The sequence below is a fragment of the Diplotaxodon limnothrissa genome, linkage group LG10, assembly GCF_057381915.1.
Source record: "Diplotaxodon limnothrissa isolate DT_005_m linkage group LG10, D_limnothrissa_male_GT1.1, whole genome shotgun sequence".
Classification (NCBI taxonomy): Eukaryota; Metazoa; Chordata; class Actinopteri; order Cichliformes; family Cichlidae; genus Diplotaxodon; species Diplotaxodon limnothrissa.
In genome coordinates, this window is record NC_140605.1 from 11038222 (window position 1) to 11059051 (window position 20830).

Genomic DNA, 20830 nt, shown 5'->3' on the forward strand with positions numbered 1-20830 from the left:
CTGGATTTTTAGTCGGAGAAGACGCACATCAGGAGGAAATTCTTGAAATTCTTTTCATCTGCTGGTGCCACTACTGAGCTGCACCTGGGAAGGTCATCAGGTTTATAACGCAAGTAAGTATGACAGGATCCATCCTTTACTTTTGCTTTCCTTTCTTTTTTCTTTTTTTCAAAAATAAACAAAACAGCTCATTTTATTTGAATGTGTACACACTAAATCAGTGCCATTCAGTAGGGTTCATTTTGATCTGGAAGCAAACAGCCTATTTTCTCCAGTGTCTCCAAAAGGCCATCCCAGATCGAAGGAACTGTTAAAATGTTGTGTAAGCCGTTAATATGTTTTTTTAATACTCAAAAAGCCCTTTTAATCTATGTGATAGTTGTTACTCAAGTTGTACTCTTTGACTTCCATATAATGCACAATAATCTAGTTTTAGAAGAGATATTTTTTAATGATCTTAACACCTAACTGGACAGTCGATTGGAGGGTGAGGTTGAAATGCCAAAGTGAAAGATTTCACACTGGTGAATACCAGCAGCTGTCAGTGCAGCACAGATCAGAGGGAAGTAGTGTTAGTGCTCCTCTTTATCGCGTGGAAACACTTGAATGAATTGAAATGTAGGAATTAAAAGCTCACACCCAGCATTTCATGAATAAAATTGTGACATTGTTCTGACACTTCGGTGAGTAGTGGAATTTTTTCAAACTTTTCCAGATGCTCCTGGCTCATTGTTTTGGGAGGGGGTTGGAGGTGGAGTCAGGGAAGTTAATTTCCTTGCACTTACAACTGTGCAGTTATCTCATGGTGACTTTCCATATCTTTCGCCATAATATTTCAGGGACCTATTGCATAATATGGTTTAACATTCTGTAACTTTCCATCTTTGTAGCGGTCAGACTGAATCAGAATCAGAGCATGCAGGGAGAGGGAAGGTTTTTAACAGACAATCAAAGACCCAAGATGAGATCGATAACGCCGGGATTAAAACAAAGTCATGCTGATCCAGGTTGTTTTGTGGATTGTCTAGCTGCATGAATGACTCGTGTGTGGTTTTTTTATGCAGAAAAGACCACAAAGAAGATGAGCCTCTCACGGACCGGGACGCTGGAGAAGACAATGTCTGAGCAAGCCCGCTCCGAAGCACGGTTCTCCTCCAGATTGGGGTCAGGGGTCGTGGTGCCGCCTCCTTACTCTCACAGAGGGAGCGAAGCCGCTGACCCCCCTGTGGAGTTGAGGGGCTCTCTGGACTGCTGGGCGTGCTCCGTGCTGGTCACTGCACAGAATATGATCATCGCTCTGATCAATTTCAGTCTGGCCAGCATCTTGTTCGGCATCATCCTCACCCCTGCGCTGACCATGATCGTATTCGGCTTTCTCTGCCACTCCACAGTAAATACATATATATATTTATATAATTATCTTGGATTTAATGAAAGAAAATGCTGTTTTAAAAGATTGAAAGAAAGGGGTTAAAACTAGATTCTGCTGGTAATCACAGTTTATCAAACCAACCACTGGAGTTGCACCTCCTGATGTCGATTTTTAATCAAACTCTTATGTTGGAATGCCAAAGAAAAGAAAGGAATTCCTTTATTTCCGGAGATTTGACGCTGTTTTCTCAGCTGTTTCTGGAGCCTCCCAGAGCTCATTTACTAAGCTGCTCTAGGTCACTGTGAGACTTAGGCCCTCACAAACAGCACACTGCATGCTGACCGTGTTGTACATCACTAGTGTGAGCACCTTAAATACACAAACACTTCTTAGAGTTAGTGCTGATGATGTGCTGCTCATCCCTTCTCCTTCAGGTGCAGCCCCATGGAACATCACTATACTGTTCAGACCTGCTGGACGACACAGCCTGCATAGCCCTGCTGGTGGTGGGCTTTCTGCTGCTCACCCCTCTGCTGGTCTTGGCGCTGGCGGCTTACTGCCGTCTGGCCCGACACCTCCAGCTGGGCCTGTGCTTCATCCCCTACAGCCGGGCTGTGTACAAGAACCTGCCCACCCAACGCAATCAGAAGCAAGGTCCGGGGAGCTGCTTTAGTCAACAGGATGCAATGGAGAGACAGGGGAAGGGTAGCATCTGGGTGTAGATGAGAGGAGTGGAGAGGAGGATTATATATGATTATATTATCAAGTTTCCTGCTTTATAACGAAATCTACTTTTATATGTCCTTTTTCTGTAGCCATTGTAAAAATCCATCACATTTAATCATTCATATTCATTGTTTAAGAGTCACAATTGCGTTTTGAATACAGTTTCAATGTATTTAATTTCTTTTCTTTTCTTTTATACAGTAAATTTATTTTTAAAAAAAATAAAGTGTCACTCAGCTTTTTTTTTTTTCTTACACAAAAGAAAACCTGCCCTGATAGCTCAGTTAACTCAGTGACATATACTTTTGGCCAGATGCAGGAAAAACTCATGACACGAGCTACATAAAATATAGCATGGGCCAGATGTGGCTCAAAGGGTATGACCTGAGACTGACTTAGGATACGGCACGTGTCTGGGGTCATAAGGTAGACCCGTGGCTTAGTTGAGGCAGCTAGACTGCATCTCAGCCTCATTAGTCAAAGCCAAAGGTAGCCCAAAGAAAATTACAAATGTGGGCCAAATGCTGAACATGGTGAAGGAGGACATGCAGAGTGTTGGTGTGGCAGAAGAGGATGCTAGGGATGAAACTGAAGATAAAATTGAAGAATGAGGAGAAGACTGGGTAGTAGATCTAATGGACAAACTGCCATCAACAACCCACATAACAAGCTGCTGGAAAGCAAAGAGGGCATATGGGGATGTCAGCTTTTTCACAGGTGAGTCTGTTACACTGGACTTCTCACTTAGACATAAAAAGCCACATCCCTGCTGTGTGACTGATGGTAGGAGTACTCTGTTATTTTTCTTTCTGTTATTTCTACAACTTGTGATGCCCTGGTATAGCCGTGTGAAACACATTTATACTAATAAACTTCAGTAATAATTAAAAAAGCAAGGTTTCCAATTATAATTCCGTACTAAAAGTACAGAACATTTTTTGGTTGCACTCTAGTTATATGAGGTCAGAACAGGAATTTGTAGAAACCTTTTTGAAAAACGTGACATCTTGATTTAGACTCTTTGACCAAAGACTTTAGACTTTATCACCTCTTGAGATTTTTAATAGGAACCACGGATCTCAAATATAAGGTCAGTCTGCCAGACCCTGGCCCTAGAAGTATTCAGTGGTTCAGATGGTTTTGCAAGCTACAAAAACGGCAGAGAAAAAGTGAGCAATTCCATTTCCTTTGTTAATAAAATTGAGGAATTTCTTGATATATCTTTCGAAAATTGACTTTGTCATTCCTGGCTTCAGAATCTTCAAATAAAAAAATATTGAAAAAAAAATGAAGGTAAACTGGTCTCTGTGTTTATGAATGACAATACATTTTCTTCATCTAGAGCCATGATTATCCGATTCATAATGTGCAGGTTGCTCTTACTTTTTAAATCCACAAGGTGGAGTCAGAGACATCATTCTAATATTAAGTGTCACAGTTGATACACACACACAAAGTAGCCAGTCAGATAAAATGAAAGAGATATAAAACCTTTATTCAGTTATAAATTACAAACATAAGGTTTGGCAGAGTTTTGAATAAGACATTACAATTGCCTTCCTTTTAATTATTTTGCGGTACAACACTGAAGTTATGTATTCCTGTATAACATATATATAGTGCTTTGAAAGAGCTGCATTTCACATTAAAATGTCTAGATTTGTGTTTCCATTTTCTGGTCTGGACGGGTATTTGAGGTTAACAGGGTTGTTGGCTGATATTCATTAACAATTTGTGGTGTGGGGCTTTGTAGAGAGCTGTGAATGCACCGGGTTCCAGGGTACCTTGTCCCTGTTCATTCACCTGACCCATGATGATGTAGTTGACACCTGTGAGAATGAAAAAAAAACGAAACCCAAAAAACCCCACAAACATTAAGATTAAATGAGGTTATGTTTGTTGAGTTAAAGACGATACTGCTGATCTCCGGCACCTGGATAATACGAATTAAAAAATAAGCAACAACCCACCTTTGCGGAACAGCGGGCACTTCTTGCACTGCGACATCAGCTTAACTGACATGGTCTCTCCAACTTGTGTTATGGTTAGCCGGCCTGCTTTGTAGGCCTTGATGAGGGACACAGTAATCTGAATAGCACCTCGGGGCCTCGGGGCCACAGAGGTCACCTTCCCGGTTAATACTGGAAAAAAGGTGGGGTCAGTCAGAACGCAACATCTGATTGATAATGCATGTGTGTGTATATATGTCAACAGCAGGAAACTTACCAAATTCACTGGCACAGAAACTAGTCTTGATTGTTCCATTTCTTTTACAGGCTTTGGCACAGAGTGGATTTTGAGGCACTAATAAGAAAATAGTGAAAAAGAAATAATATGTTTTTAGTGATACTAGTTGTTAACTTTTTTATTTTTATTTTGTACATTTACCTACCAGGCCTCTTTCCATTTGGCTTTGCATTACGGTCTCTAGTGGGCTTGACTGGTTTGGGGCTCGGAGTGGACCTAGGGACAGGAGCTGGCACATATTTGGTGGTTGTTTCTATCGGGGTAGAAGGATGTGCAGGTTTGACAGAAGGTACTGGAGGACTGTATCTTGTAGTCTGTCCTGAGTTGACTGTTGGTATCTGAGAACCACGTGCGATGCTGGTAAAGTGGGCGAGGAACCCATCAGACGTCACACTGAGGTCTGACACAAACTGGACCAGTAGCACATTTCCGCTGGTAACAATAGGTCTAGGAACAAGGAAAAAGGATGAGGTGTAAAATTAGAAATGGCTATTTTAAAACGACTTTAACCCCTGGAGGGTCTTGGGTCGATTTGTGGCTCTAGGTCCGATAGTGTATGCATTTTTCTAGGACCCTCCAGGGGTTAAAGGCTTCAGAAATTTCTGTCACTCACTCTGGGACCTGATCGCCACAGTATTTTCCAATCAGACGTGAGTCATCCCTCTCTCCGCCATTAAAGAATGCCACATAGTCAAAGCGACAATAAGCGTCATCCTCCACGGCAAACTTATCAAAATTCACGTGGATCACCTGGTATCCAAAGAGACACAAGTATAAAGATTCAATTAATCAAAGTAAGGAACTTTGGACTATACAGTGGCTGCACACTGCGAGTCAGCTTGCCACTGACCATATTGGGCTCCACAGTGATCAGCCAGGAGCAGCTTGTTCCTGGTTCGTATTTTTTGTCGGGCCAGTTGGGTGTCTTGATCTCTCCCTGGGCTTTTGTCATCCTCCCCCCACAGAACTGTTCGTCTGAAACAAGCCGTAAACACTCCATTAGGATGCTAAATGAAGAGACTTGTAAATTTTTCTTAAAGCTGTCTGCACCATTAATATCAAATAAGACATTTCACATTTATAACAAAGATATAAATTTCAACATTTTGAGCTGTTATTAATAATCTAGCCTGTTGGCTGGAACACTTTTTAAAACACATTGTGCAAGCTCAGGGGTGTAGCATCATACTTTGGCCTCTATTCCGGCCCCCCTTCTACTATTATTACACAATTTCTGATGAGCCCCCAGGGTACTGCTGGAGGTCGCTGGTGCAGCATGACTCAGGGTCACATTTGAAGCATATTATTGAAGCTTAATTATAAGCTCTTCCAAACAAAAAAGAAAAGTCTGAAGACTAATCTCAGGCTTGATACTCAACATCTATCTGCTGAATCCAGACTGTCGATGGTTCTGCCTCCTGTTACTTTTAATGATATATTTCAGATCATTTGCCAGAGGTTACTTTAATTACCAGTAATAATTTGCTATTGAAGGTTTTAATGCAAAGAAATTCACTACTTATTATTCTGCTCCCTTACAACAGTACTGTGAAAGCTGGATGAGGTGGGAAACTTCCTGTTTTCTTTAACACTGTAAACACTTCATTCCTAAACTATGAAAGCTGCACTTGCCAATCGTTTTAAAGAATATAGTCATTTTTAATAGTTTAAATCCAAAACAGGCTTAATCTGGGATTTATAAAAATTTTAGGAGTCATAAATGTTGTTAAACTAATGTGTATTGAGAACCTCTGCAGTGCTTTCAAATGTTTTATTATTATTGTTATTATTATTACTTTGGTTTTAGGTTTGCCACCACTTAAAGCTGAGCAGGCAAGAGGCCAAGAAGAAGAGGAGATTAACTATTTAATTAAGCTTAACTTTAATTTAAGGCAAAATTACCTCATTAGAAATTGTGGTCATGGATACGAAGTCCAAAAATATATGCTACATTCAGGCACTGGGATTATTTGGGAATGCATACATGGCATTATAATGAAAAACACAAAAACAAAACAGCTTCATCATGTGACCACATACCAGATACGTAGGGTTTGACTGCACTGAAATAGGCCAGAAATCCTCGACTCTGCGTCTCGTCATCAGTCACCATCTCCAGCATCATCATGTTTGTGGTTGAAATGAGCGCTCCAGGTCGGAAAGTTCCACAAAAGCGACCCAGTTTTTGCACCAAGTTGGAATGTCCATTGTAAACATCCAGATAGTCGTAGCGGCATTGTGAGTCAGCCTCGAGGTCAAAAATGCGAAAGGAGAGCGTTATCACGTTTCCCTCTGGGACCTGGAAAGCATCGAGATCACATGAGTCAGACACAGAAAGCTTGGAAAAGCTGGAGAACTCAGGCTTGGGGAAGGGAGAGTGACTCACAGTGATGCGCCAGGCACATTTGCTGTTTGGTTTGTAGAAGCTTGGGAACCCTTCACTTCCAACAAAGCCTGATTCAGCAACCATGTCTCCTCCGCAGTAGAACACAGGCCTGTGGTAAAGGAGTCAGTGAGAAATGGGAATCTCAAGCAGAGTCTCTCTAAATGAACTCTTGGCTGTTGTGGTTGTTGTTGTGGGAATTTACTGGAAGAAATTAGTGTAAGAAGATGGAAATTTTCATTATATGATGATTTAATCGCAGGGTGCAGATGTTGCTACATGTATTCTTGCAATGTTTTTCTTAATTAAAGTCTGCTGCTTAATTGACACTAAAACAGGGAAAGAATGAAAAAAACAACAATAATCACACTTCAATCAAGTTGGAGTCAGCACTTGAGCTCTGTAACAGGATCATAATTAAGTTAAGATGACTTCTTTTGACAGACCCTTGTTTACTCTATATCAGTCATTTATAAAGCCTATAAATCGATTTATAGTCTTAGCTTGGCTGTACCTCAGGAAATAGAGCCAGAGACTGTATATAAAACATGGCTGTGGCTTTCTGCTCTTAAGACAGAAGCCAGCGCAGAAGTACTTTGCATTCTTTTTAAAGTCCAGCAAGAGGAAAATCTTGTGATTGCAAAAAGACTTCTGATTAAATGGTTATACGTGTGGGTTTACATAGCGATTTTCTTTTGTCAATTATCGTCCCCATAGGAATCTGAACTTTTGATTGATTGAAGTCATTAGCCTTTTGCTAATGTTGAAGCTTCCATTACCAATAGGAGACGCCAAGGTCCACTAATCTAAAGGTTGGTGGTTTCATTCGCAGATCTTATAGCCACATGTTGAATAGCATTTTAGTAAGATAAATTGCTCCCAAATTACCTGTCATTATTTGTGTGTTTTAAATAGACTTGTACCTATAGTTTGCTTTTCTATTCAATTTGAGCACTCAAAGGGCTTTCTTATACAAGCCTCATCTACCCAGTCACACAACTGCCTTTTTCTTAGTCCATTTATACAGTAAAAGATTTTCAAACTTAACAGAGTTTGAACTAACCAGCCATGGTTTGAGTTTGGGCTAGCATAACTAATGTAAACTGGTTATCATGTTTGTGTCTTTTGATCCCCAATGTGTTCCTTGGACAAAACAACACTTTACATGAACAAGAAAGAGGTGGGTATTTCCTTCTTCTTGCTAGTTAACATTATCTGTTATCTTTGGTGTTGGAAACTATCTAAGTTGTTGTAACTAGTTTACCCACGAGGTAAGATTTGTAATGCTTGTTAAATAGAGATGTTCTTGCATTTGTGCAATGTGCGTATTTACATCAAATAACTGTTTGACTCAGACTGACTTTGATATTGTGTGCAGCTAACAGAGGCTAACTAGCTAAATTTAATAGGGGTTAGAGACAATACCATCACAGTGGTTGCACATATTAATTTTTAATTTGTATTTTTTTAAACTTGAGTGCTTTGGTAGTCCATAACGATGTAGTGACTAGTCAGTAGCTTGAAGTAAAGAGTTGAATAATTGTAGGCCAGTGAAAAGTACTGGGGATTTTACAGCTGACGCTCAGGTTTTGGACACTTTGTCAAAATGTACTTTCCAGGAAGAAAAATGTCCTATTTTGGCAAGGATACATTTGTAAAACTAGGAGCCACTGAAAAAATGTCAGTTATTATGAAGTCATTTCTGTTAAGGGATATTTTACAGTTAGTGGTGTAGAGAGTTTTGGAGAGTTCAAGTTTTTAAGAAATATAAAACATCTTTCAATCATGCCTCATTTTAGAGGAAGTAAACAAATTGTAAGGAGGCAAAAACAGCAACGTGGACAACCAAAATTAGAAAACTAAAATTAGATTGAAACATAACGTTGTTGTTTTCCCAGACTAGGACTCAGACAGCAGAACCCCAGCAAAGTCAGACAGCTGCTGATTACAGCCTAAATGCACAGAATCAGAGCCAAGTTTCTCTGATTCAACCCCACAGGCAGAGCTGAAAGCATTAACATCTGTGGCACCTCAGCCTTTGCAAACTCAGTGCGCCACACATCATGAGCCCAAAACCAACAGGACAGCTCTGTGCCCAATTAAACAGTCAGCTGGAAAGAATGTACAGAAGCAGGACTGAATTAAAATGTCATAGTAAAGATCATTTCAAAGAGCCTTTTTATCCTGGTTGATATTTGTTAAAATAAACAAAAGTATCTTCACCTCACATATCTGCATATGAGGATCAGAGTGAATTTCAAGAAGAACCTTTCTTTTGCAGGTTCTCGATCACAAATGGTTTAAAATGCAACCTCACCTGGTGAAATTTGTCTGTTGGGCCTTTGTCCATCCCAAACTCAGAGACAAGACCAAGGAGAGACCCCAGATATGGCTCATTGGCTTCATGATGCTGCGTACAAAAAGCAAACCAGACTATTTGCAGAAAAGGAAGATGGTAACAGGAGGCAAGAGGTGAAAGACAGAGGAGGAGGAAGTGGAGGAGAAGGAGGAGGAGGAGGCTCGGAATGGGCGGAGAGAATGAATGAGTAGGGGGGCAAGAATGGACGAAGAGATGGACAATAAGGATGAAAGGGCTAAAGTTGCAAAAAATAACCATGAGGGGGGGGATGACATGAGTGGCGAGGGACGGAGGAGAAGGCTTTAATTTGAGCCAGATGTTTCTTCCAGAGTAAGTCTGGTCTCAGTCTCAGTGAGCATCTAGGAAGGAGGAGCAAAGGGCTCCAGTATCAGAAGTCTGGAAAGTTTTGTTTCTGGATGTTTCTGGACCTTTAAATGTCTAAAAGTTCAGGAAAAATGAACTCCAGCTTGCGTCTGACTCCTGATTACAGAGAGGGCACAGGTAGAGGCAAAGCCTGAGGCTGTATGGGCTGTACGTGCACAGGAAGGCCCGTAAATCTTTACATTCCACAGCATGATGTGAGACCTTTAATTTGCAAAACAGAATGTTTTTCTTTAAAAAAAATAGCCTTAGTTGAATGAAAAATACATGTGGGAGTCAAAATAAGCTCTAATAGGAATGATAATAAACCTGATGCTCTTATTTCCCTAAGCCCCAGGAGCTCCTTTGGCTCCATTGACTCAAGGACTGTTTATTTGCCACCAAGGCAAGAATAACACTTGAGAGGAGGGAGTATCCTTTCTCTGTTGAGATTCAGTAATGAGCCAACTCTTTCGCCTGCGTTATTGAGGCCTGTGGAGGGTACGCTGATGTAAAATGATAAATTTTTATGGACTACAAAGGTGGACATCTTGATCAAACTGTGAGGGAAAAGGTCCAGACAGTCTGTAAAATCACAAAGATATTTCCACAAAGAAGTTTTTTTTCTTTTCTCTTCTTTCTTTTTTTATGTTTAGTAAGATTTTATAGTTCAGATCTCATTGTGGCGTTCCAGATTGCTTGAAAGAGGTTTTGTGCCACATGCTTTCCAAACTTTTGACAGATTTGGTGCTTGTCTGTTTTGCAGTTAGAGAAATGAGCATTCCCCAGTTGTGCTGTGTTGTGTTTGTGTTTAACCCCAAAGACTCTGATAAGAGTCAGCGGGGGAAGGAATGCAAAGGCGCACAGGAGTCTGCTGGTGGTGGTGGTGGTGGGTGGGGTGGGGGGGTGGAGTGTACGACGTCTGCACAACCATGCAGCCGCTGCCAATATGTGTGGGAGTAACAGTGACCTTTAAGCCGTAATCCGAGGCAAGAGTGTAGGTTTCTGCTGTAACTCCTGAAAGAGTCCTCCAAGCTGGCCCCACATTCCTGCTGGGGAGTCAAGAGGGAACAGCAGCGGGGGAGGAGATGACTTGTAGTGAACGGATGGCTGAGGCAAAAGAGGAGGGGTGCGCTGACTGAGAAAAATGGAAAACAAACTTAAAACAGTTTGACAGCGAGACAGTCCCAGAAAAGTGAAAAGTTGTTTTTGGTACGCACCCTGGAGTTAGGTCACGTCCATGCCTCCTCCCTGAGCCAGCACATTACTGTTATTACATCCACACATTTCCTTTTGCAAGCTGTTAATCTCTCTCCCTCTCTTTTTAAACTCTGAAACACAATTTAACGTGACACTGCGCTTCAGAGGTGAGGAAAAAAAACCAAAACCAGAATGCGTGCAGTTGTGTGAATCCATCTGTAAAGGTGATGGATCCAAACTGATGATTTTAAAGCAACTGTGGAGCCATCTGTTCTGTTTAAATATGGTTCCTCACAAATTCACTCCGCACATTTTTTTTTTAAAAAAGAAGAAAAAAAACATTCCTCAAATCATGTGGTGCGTTGCAGTAAGGACCAACTCTCATAGGATCTCAGTGATAACTAGATGGAAGCACATGCAGAGGTGACTTGGAATGACTGTGTCCTGCTTTGTCTGAGTTTGTCACTTTTCAGGAGGGAAGTCGTTGAGGCATAATAGCCTTTTTCCTGGATGCACTTCATTGTGCGTTTTATGGGGAAAATAAGATATTCCAGTGAATGAGCCAAAAAGCTCACAGCAATAACAGGATGTCTCACTAAAGTCAGATCTAACGGCAACTCAAATGTCACACCTAATACTTGACTTCCCTCACATTTTATGGTAGCTGCTCAGGAGACATCATTATTTGCCAGTAAGTCCGAGTCATGGTAATGACAGTATTCAGCTAGAAAGTTAATTCCTTTCACATGCATGCTTTTTCCCTTATGCTGCAGTGGCAGACATGTGGTTTACAGAAATAAAAAGCACAAGTTAGACAGATTAGAAAATAGCTAACTATATCCATCTGTAGAAATGAGTTCAAATAATAAACACCATCAAAACAAAAACAAGACGCTTGCATGAGGAAACATCTGAAAAGAAAACTCTAAGTGCGCAAATAGAGCAGTGGTTACCCTCACAGATTTCGATGTAGCTGGTTGCATGCAGAGGTGATATAAACGAAGTGTTGCAAGCCAGCATCTATGCTTTTGCATGCTGGCAAGTAGTTTAGTGTGAGTAATTTCAGTCTGTAGTGTACGTGAAGTAATGTTGTAGAGGACAGGGCGACACCCAGCGGTGAAAACGTGAAGCTACATCTTGGGTGCAGTGTTATTTCTTATCGCCGCCCTCACAAATAGATGGTGAAGTCGTGTAACAACAATGGTCTATCCCCCCTCTTTCTGTTTCATCATCTTCGGAGTGATAGCAGCTCATTTTCTGTTTCTTCGTCCAAGTTGTTCCATTTGAAGCGTGTGCAGTCGTTCATTTAGCCACTCTGTCAGAAAGCCTGTTTTGCGCTGACGAAGCAATTGGAAAGAGTCAGCGCCATGATAATAATGTGCAAAATGAAGCTTTGCTTTTATGTGCTTAATTTAGAGCTAGCGCTTGCTGGAGAGCTTTCTTCTTCTTCTTTTATTACATATGTGGGCTAGGAAATTCATATTTAGTGAACCGATAGCAAGAAATATGACCGCTTTAGCTACTCTTCAAAATAAAAGCCACCGGAAACGACGATGATAACGTTTTGGTTTTTTGATTGAGCATTTATTAGAATTAAGTAGAAAATTCGAGAATAAAGGTAAAATACTGCTTGATCTTGGAATAAAATTGTCGGCAATAAGATAAAATTGTTAATTTTCGATACTTACTTGGTTACCAGATGCTAAAAGAGAAATTATCTATCTGTTACCTGACACAAAAAGTAGTACATTCTCACAAATTGTGGCTTTACTATTAAAATTTCTATTTATGTTCTCAAAATTTCAACTTTAATATGATCCTAATACTCCTTCATAGGTTTCCCTGGTTCCAAAACCCTAATTAGATATTGGCAGGTTGTTAGAAGTTTTTAGAGAGCAACCCCCCCCCCCCCCCCAAAATCCCATTCTGTGATGTACATGAGTGTCTCAGCCACACCTGACAGTTTGTATTTTTGCCCTCTGGTTTCAAGAGACTTACTTTTCTGATACAGAATTTAGTGTGCGTAATTACTATGGAGGCGTAAGTTTTGTGCCTACTTTATTAGTCTAACTACAGTGAACGAGCTACATTATAGTTTAGCTCATTTATATGCTCATGCAACTGGTTGTGCATGCTGTTTAGTTTTCAGTGATGCGAGAGTCTTAATGTGAGTTTAAGGAGTTAAAAAGAGACTATAAACCAGACTGAATGGATGCAGAGGTGCACATTTTTCTGACTTCAGGTCTTAACATAGTCTTTTTTGGCACTCTTGCATATACCAAGGATCAATTAAGGATATCATTTGCATTGGTAATAACTGTATGCTTATTCACACAGGTCCCAGATTTGCAGTCACATTTGCATTTCCCCATTGTTGCACACGGACAAAGCGCAGGAAGCACAAATGAAAGCACAAGCTGTCATAGACACAGTTTTTCCAATATACATATATTTCATGATGTTCATCAATATAATAAGACATTGATAGATTTACACTACAATTATTTTATGTACTTTAGTTTCTCATTCAGTCTCCTCTCCTTTGCGTTGAGTCAACCTTGTTAAGTTTCTAATCCCATACCAAATGACAGCACAATAAATGTATCAATAAATAAAAGCAAACAGAGAAAAAACATACAGCCCAGCACATTGCCCGTGATCTTCCAGTCCTGTCCCTCCTGTAAGGCCAGATGACCAGGGGCAATATGGACCATCATCTCAGAAAACCCACTCCCAAAAAGACAAAAAAAAAAGAAAGAAAAGTCTTTCCTCAAAAATAAACTGATTTAAACAAAAAATATATCTGGTAGATACAAACAGCAATCTGATGTAAACTGTAGAGTCATTCTAAGCACTCTGGACTATTGAAAGGTAAAAATACTTTCCCCTGCCCTTCTAACTTCCCATTTTCTTTACCTTTACCCATCAGTGCTGACACACAAAAACTCAGTGACATCTGGAGTTATTACTAAACTGATGCAAAATAAAAACACAATATTTGGTTTCAAAAAAGGAACAAAAGAAACATGTTAACATATGTTAAGTAGAATATTGTGAATTGATAGCCATCAAAAGAACATTCAGAGACTCAAAAGGTTCCCTCCTATTGCTGCGTTCACCCCCTTTAGGGCTTAATGGCGAACATTTCAATAAGGTTGCGGATTTTGCGTTGGTCTCCTTCTTTCTTGCTCGTTTGCTTTCAAAATTTGAATTACAAATTCAAGAGCCCTGTAAAAAAAAGGGCTCCAAACACTTATTCCCCCTAAATGACCTGAACACAGCACTGAGATCACTGAACGGTTCTTGAGGCTGACGTAAGACAATATTCACCAGTGAATCATGTTCCCATCCCGCTTGAAAATGAATGAGTCACAACATTTTAAAAAGAAGAAGAAAGTGCCACGGTGTTCAAATTTATGCACACTTCTTTTCATACAGACAGTAAAGCAACAGAAAAAGAGAGCAATCACTTCGTTTTCACTATTGTGACCAATAGGGTTGAGCTCTCACGGGACAACAGCTGGATTTATGGAGAACACACAAATCCTACCCCAATCAGTAGTGTTATACCACTTCAGTCCACTGTATGGTTAACTCCTGTAAGATGGCTAAAAGGACTACATCTGTAACCCAATGATGATTTGATATTGCCAAAAATATCCAATTTTACTTTTTCTCATGCAGTTTTTGTCCTTGTACATATTATGGTAAATTTACTAGTGGCTTAAACCTGAGGATATGGACCCCTTATCCCCAAAACACCCCCATATTACAACACCAAACAGATGCAGATTTCACTGTTTTTCTCGGGTTTGTCTAATAGCTGTAGTTTGTATCTTAATTTTTATGTCTTCTGAAAAATTGGCAGCACTGTGGAGACACACAAAAAAGAAGACTTGTGCTATAATTAGTTATAGGATCATGTGTCTACAAACTAGTTACAGATTAAAGAAGCTCCTCAAACCTGGATACACATAATTAGGGGAAGGCTAATGTAGTTTTGAGATTTGAAGCATGCGGTCCTCAAGTTTTGGTTTAACTTGCATACGTTTAGTAGGATGGCACACTCACAAGCCGTAACTGACACACCACATAAACAGTGTGTACGAGTTCAAAGTTCCTATAGGTAGAGTAAGGGTGTAAGCTATCTGAGACAGACTGGGATAGCTTGGGTAACATCTTCCTATCCGCTTGTTTTTGATGGCAATTGGCAGCATAAGCATGGAATTCTGGTCTTTGGTAATCTTCTGTGGTTTGCTTTTGCTTTGTTTGGGGATAAATATATGTGTATGTGGGGGGGGTGTTAAGGTTGGAACGGGCCAACAGTTCTGGTAACCTCTCTGTTCATCGTACTTCAGTGATCAAGGAAACAACGTGCCTTCACTCTGAGAGTTAAGCGGCCTAATCTGTCAGGATAAACTGGGGATATTCCCAAGACTGAGCTATTCTAACACACACACATGCACACACACACACACACACACACATACACATTAAAGCACTTGTGCACACATACACTCACACGCGCAGACAAGGAATTTCGAAAAGTGAGTTGAGCAAAGAGGGGCAGGTTGGTTTACTCAGGTGGTGGGGAAGATAAAAAGACACAAGGCTGCTAAGGCTTTATACACATTTGCTCTGAAATGCTGTATTTCCTTCAAAACTAAATTTCAGGACTGTGGCATCAGTGGCAGTAAAGGATAAACTGAGCGGTTTCCTGTTGAGCATTTATCAATGCTAGGCCGGTACATCATTTCTCTAAACGCAATATAAACTTTAATTCACCACAACCTCAAGGGAAAATTCTAAATCATCCCGCAGCTGAGAGCGAAACCTTTTCGGCGGTTTTGAGAAATGAAATGTGTAAAAGGCCTTAGTGTCCCACAGTGTCTGAAAATTTTAAAAAAAAGAAATCAAGTGCATCTATATTGCCCTGCTCTCCTGCTCCTAGAATAGCCGAAATGGTCACGCGCAGGAGTTAGATGCCGAAATCAAGTTACGTAAGAGTTCAAGACCAAACCAGTGAGGGCACCAATGAAAGAAAGAACTGCGATAACAGAAGCCTCTCCCTTTGATGCTTGGCAGTGTGTAACGCACAGAGCTGAATTACAAAAAACACAGCAGACAGAGGTAAAGAGGAGCTCGCTGCCAGTTAGCAGCAAATGGTACTGATTGCACACTTCCTCTTTACCTGTCTGTTTCACACAAAAATATACTATAATTAAAAAATAGAATCTATATATTTAAAAAAGAAAAAGGCCTTGACTATAGGGAGACACACCGAGACAAACCACTGCTCTAGCAAAATGCTCGTCTTAGGAATGCTACTGTTTGTTGTTTGTTTTTTTTAAATTGTGACTTACTTGTCTTGTCGCTAGCTAACCTTTGAAGGTTAGCAAACTGCTCAAGTAAATCTAAAACTGTGAATCTGACTAATTAGCCCCTGTCCCTGTTGCTAAATCTACAAGGCTGAATTGTCTTGTTTTATAATGTGCTCTTCATGTGGAGAGGTTTTTTTTTTTGTTTGTTTCTTTGATTTTTACTGCACCAGGACCTGCTTTGGCCAGGCTATGGAAGAGCCAGACAGCGCCATCAAAAACAAGGTAGCTTGTGCATTTGAAGCAGACTCCTCTTCTGCAGTCCCTCCACACCTACTAAAAGTGTGAGGGGGATGGGGGGAGATTGTGTGACTGGAAATAATTGACACTTACTGAAAAAAAGTGACTGAAGACTAAGACTAAGGCCTTTTAGTGTCCACACTGGGGAAACGTTGCTGTGTGCGAATTCAACAATTTATACAACGGTACCTTCACAGAATACATCTCCAGAATATAAGTGTGAGTGTGTAAGTGTGTAAGATAATACCTCTAAAAAAATAATCTGGACAGTTTCAAAGTCTAATCCTGCCTATTGAAAATGTACCCTTACAGCTATTTAACTTTTTTCTCCAGTGGTTTGCACGACTGACGTTTTCGACAATAGGTTCATCGCATTTTTTGTTACTTTTTTTTTTTCAAGATACTTACACTTACATGTGCTACAGTAAGAGCGTTTGCACTAGACTGCAATGAAGGAATGTTTTCGAAATAAGACACTACGTAATATTTAAATAAAAAAAGAAACATCTACAGACATTGGTCCAAATGTACTATGGCAGTTTCGAAATTATCACAAGAAATTGAGGTGTCCAAGCATGCCGAGAGACAGAAGGTGGGGTGGGGGCATAAAAGACGCAACAGATGAAAGTTATTCAAGAGGGAAATTTCAAAAGAGAAATGGAGGTTAATGGGAGGATTACATGGAAAGGGGTCCGGAGGGGTGATGATTATTAGAGCAGTTTCACAATTCATGCATTATTTGTACGCTTGATGGATTATCAGTGAGCGTTAAATCGCTCAAAAAGCCATAAAAGAAGCTAAGACTTGATTTTTGTTTTTCACGGCATCAAGTTATCGAAATCCTGAGCCGAACAAGGAGTAACCTGGAGATTTTCTAAGGGCAGTTCTTTCTGCAGATTAGCTCCAATTTCTGTAACTTGATGTCACTTTTTTTTTTTAAATGCAAGTTTTAGTTCTCTGGCTTGTTTTGCTGGATGCGAGTAACCCAGACAAGATGAAAATTTGTATCCCAGTTGAATGGAGGCGAACTCCACTGTGCAAAAATACACCAAAAAGAGAGGAGAAGCAAGGGGACGGAAAGATGATGAAAAACATGCAAAAAGTACACACTTCGATTAATAGGCAGTAGTTACCGCTGAAGCATACGTAAAATTAATACAAAAAATAAAAAGTACAAAATGCACACGCACCGCACGCACACACACACACCTACAAAACGGTATATATCAGAATAAAACTCTACAAAGAACTATATATATATCAGTTATGTAACAATTATCGCCAATCGTTGTTTCCTTTTCTGTTGATGCATCGTCACAAGTGTTTGGTTCTCAGTATGGCAGGTTAGAAAAGCCAAGAGTACCCAGAAAGGAGACAGGGCCACACACTCACAGGACAAATATTGACAGGGGTCCAGAGGCGAGGTGGTGGAAGTGGGGGAGCCGTGGGGGCCCTGACGGGTTTAGGGGTGTTATATCAAGGCTAATTGGGGAGATGTAATTATATATAGAGAGAGTAAATTAATCATCTGCAGTTAATTTTGTCATCAATTCGAGGTTGTTTTTTTTTCTGTAGCAAGGAAGTTAGGATCAGACTGGGGTAGGAGCAATTCTTCTTAGGTGCTGAAGTACACTGTAGAGACATAGAAGAGAGGAGAGGTGAAGGAGGGTAAATCGCTGCATGGGTTAGGAGATTATAAAGGCAACTACAAAGAAATGTATGTGTATTACAAATAAATAACACCATTGAAATAACTGTTATATCTGTTATAGAAAATATCAGTGTGCTTCTTACCAATAATGACGATGAGGACAATCACACATATCACACCCAGGATAATCATCATCTGTAATCAGCAGATTTCCAGAAAAAAACAGAGATTTTTAATAAAAACTCTTTAAAGCACTAAAAATATCAATATCACATAAATATCACATACAGCACACATATAATTTCTACCAGTGACACACAAAATTAGGCTCAAGAGCAAAGTTTATAGCAGAAACTGATGGTTGTAGTTGGCTCCATGTTTGCAGAGGCTTTCTGTTTCACTTTGATTTTTATTCTTTTCTTTTTTTTTCATTTTGTCTGTAAACAGACAGACATTTGCTATTCAAGTAAGGATGTCTGCATGACCTCACCTTGGCATTCTTCCACCAGTATTTATTCTTCAGTTTTGCAGCGCTGGTCTCAAACTGAGAGGCTCCAGCCTGCAGGGCATCGGCCCTGTCGTCCAGTTCTGACAGCTTCTGATCACGCTCCAGAACCTTGTCCACATTTACACGCATGATATCCACCACCTGGGGGGGAAACACACAGAGCAGTGTGGTGTAATCGGCCATCAACACAACATGACTGCATGTAAGGGTTACTAGATATAGGATATTGTTTATATATTTTTATAGCAAAAGCTGTTTGAAGACTTGGAGAAATGATAGAGGAGTCAAACCCACTACTTATTATTAAATGTTCATTTTTTTCAGTTCTTTTTTTAGTATGTGAGGAATGAATGAATGAAATGAAAAGCATGAATGCCTGGCTGTGTGTTTGCACTGTACTCACCTCATCCACCTGTGCCTGTGTCTGCTGCAGACGGCGGTTGCTGGTGAGGTTGGGAGGCTGATTCCCTCCCTCTGGTGCAGGGGCTCCGGCGGCTGGGGCAGACCTGATGATAAACAAATGCAAATATTCAATAGCATGTTCATCATGTTAAATTCCCACATTACTCTACAACAGAAATGGAAAAAAAGCCACAAGTGTTTTTTTTGTGATGCGGTGAAAATTAGTCTACAAAAGAATGAGTCATGCTCCCCAAAATCTTCACAAAAACCTAAAGAGGCCATCGAGTGTGATGCAACAGATGTGGAGGTTTCACAATGTGTCAGTTCTATATGCTAGTATATATCAATCCACTGAACCTGTCCTCTTGGGCTAGATGAGCCTGTTCTTTGACATTATGTACAAACGGTGACCACAGTGAGAGAGTGTCATTTCACAGAGTGGGAGTGTCATTTACCGCTAAAAGGTCAACATATGTATGTATATATATATATATATATATATATATATATATTTTTTTTTTTTTTTTTTTTTTTTTTAAGTCAAAAGGGCCCAAATAGTGAAACAGTTTGGGTAAAATGACCCTACATCCCAACCCAGATGTCTCTTCATCATTGCCATTTCTAAACCTCCTGTGCAGAGTTCCACCACATGGCAGTTTCAGAATAGTTTCTCTGCTTCTTTTTGTCTTAGTGAAAAATACTTAAATTTGTCACCGCTGATGCAAATGTCATTTATATCTATTTGAAACTTTAGCCTTTTCTGTGCTGCTACACTACTTGTGATTCAGGTATATCCATAGTTTTTGTAGTATATCAATAGAAATAAAAAATATCCACTTTGAATCCTCTATGACACGCATCTCATGACTGAGATGGAGAATGAATGGGCATCAGGCGCAAATTACAACCGCAAATATACTTTTTAATATTTTTTTCAGGAATAGTTTGTGGCTATTTTAAACATAACCTTTAAACATTATACAGCTTGATGTAGAATGTATAACGCGGTCGCTACAACTCCTGAAATGCACGTGAGAAAGTGTTGAAAATACTTAGATGGAGTGTGATCTAATGCTTACCATTTGCTTCTATAAATCCAAACTAAATCAATGACCACAAAGTAAGATCGTGAACAAACACTCTATGATAAAGCTAAGCTTGTAGCATCTTACGAGAAATATACCTTAGCTGTAACTGAGCTACTTCACTAGTGCGAGGGGAAACTCTGTATAAAGGTCACCTCTGCACACTCACAAATGACTAATCCTTTAACAACAACAAATCCTTTCAAATAGTTTACGTGGTGCTGCTGGTGGTCCCTATGAGTCGCCAAGGAAAAATTATAACAGCTAAATGTCATATTAATAATATTATTTGCCTTAAAATACAAACATGTGCAAAATACTGATATTATTTTATTTTATCAGACTAGTATGACTACTATTCTATAACTGTATATTTACAGGCATGAATGTACAATAAAGTTGCACAGATATATATATATAATTACTATGAGCTCCCTCCAACTTTCCAATGGGTCCCACCATAAAGGTGTAATGTGTACAGAGGTTCACACTGTCATCACCTCTAAACTAGCACCAAGAAGAGCTGCTAGTGCTGTGACGAGGTTTCTCACCAGCTTTCACATCCTGCGAAAACTGTGTGCTGCTGATTTGATCAACCATTTCTCATCTGTGTGCAACTTCAGAACATAATCTAAAACCTTTAAAGTTTTAAAGTTAAGAAAACAAACTGAAAATAAACTAAATAAAGTGATTTCATGCTCTCTGTATTTTTTAACAAAGGATATATTGTTTTCATTTTAATACATTAAAAAAGGAGACATAGTTATTTTATAAATGACTCTATCAGCAATCTGTGTGCCAGTATTCCAATTCAATCGCACTTTGAGATTGTAATCAGTGAAAACAACAAAAACAAAAAAAACATTTAATCAAAGATGCAGTTTGGTCTACAGTCCACTGCTAATGTCAGTTTTCCTAT

At 39.8% G+C, this 20830-nt stretch overlaps 3 protein-coding genes across 3 annotated transcripts; 1 reads left to right on the forward strand and 2 right to left on the reverse strand.

Moving 5' to 3' along the window:
• Positions 1-2129, forward strand: tmem88a (transmembrane protein 88 a). Its single transcript, XM_085363508.1, has 3 exons — positions 1-113; positions 1065-1390; positions 1807-2129. The coding sequence occupies exons 2-3, from the start codon at positions 1082-1084 to the stop codon at positions 2092-2094; spliced, it is 597 nt and encodes a 198-aa protein (XP_085219634.1). The 5' UTR covers positions 1-113; positions 1065-1081; the 3' UTR covers positions 2095-2129.
• Positions 2130-3658: 1529 nt separating this feature from the next.
• On the reverse strand, positions 3659-9185 carry pcolcea (procollagen C-endopeptidase enhancer a). Its single transcript, XM_085363509.1, has 9 exons — positions 9046-9185; positions 6732-6840; positions 6386-6644; positions 5196-5320; positions 4959-5095; positions 4491-4792; positions 4325-4402; positions 4069-4239; positions 3659-3927 (listed from the first exon to the last, which is right to left on the reverse strand). The coding sequence occupies exons 1-9, from the start codon at positions 9132-9134 to the stop codon at positions 3797-3799; spliced, it is 1401 nt and encodes a 466-aa protein (XP_085219635.1). The 5' UTR covers positions 9135-9185; the 3' UTR covers positions 3659-3796.
• Positions 9186-17841: 8656 nt separating this feature from the next.
• vamp2 (vesicle-associated membrane protein 2) lies at positions 17842-20511 on the reverse strand. Its single transcript, XM_085364860.1, has 5 exons — positions 20426-20511; positions 18828-18930; positions 18407-18565; positions 18060-18111; positions 17842-17897 (listed from the first exon to the last, which is right to left on the reverse strand). The coding sequence occupies exons 1-5, from the start codon at positions 20509-20511 to the stop codon at positions 17881-17883; spliced, it is 417 nt and encodes a 138-aa protein (XP_085220986.1). The 3' UTR covers positions 17842-17880.
• Positions 20512-20830: the final 319 nt, after the last annotated feature.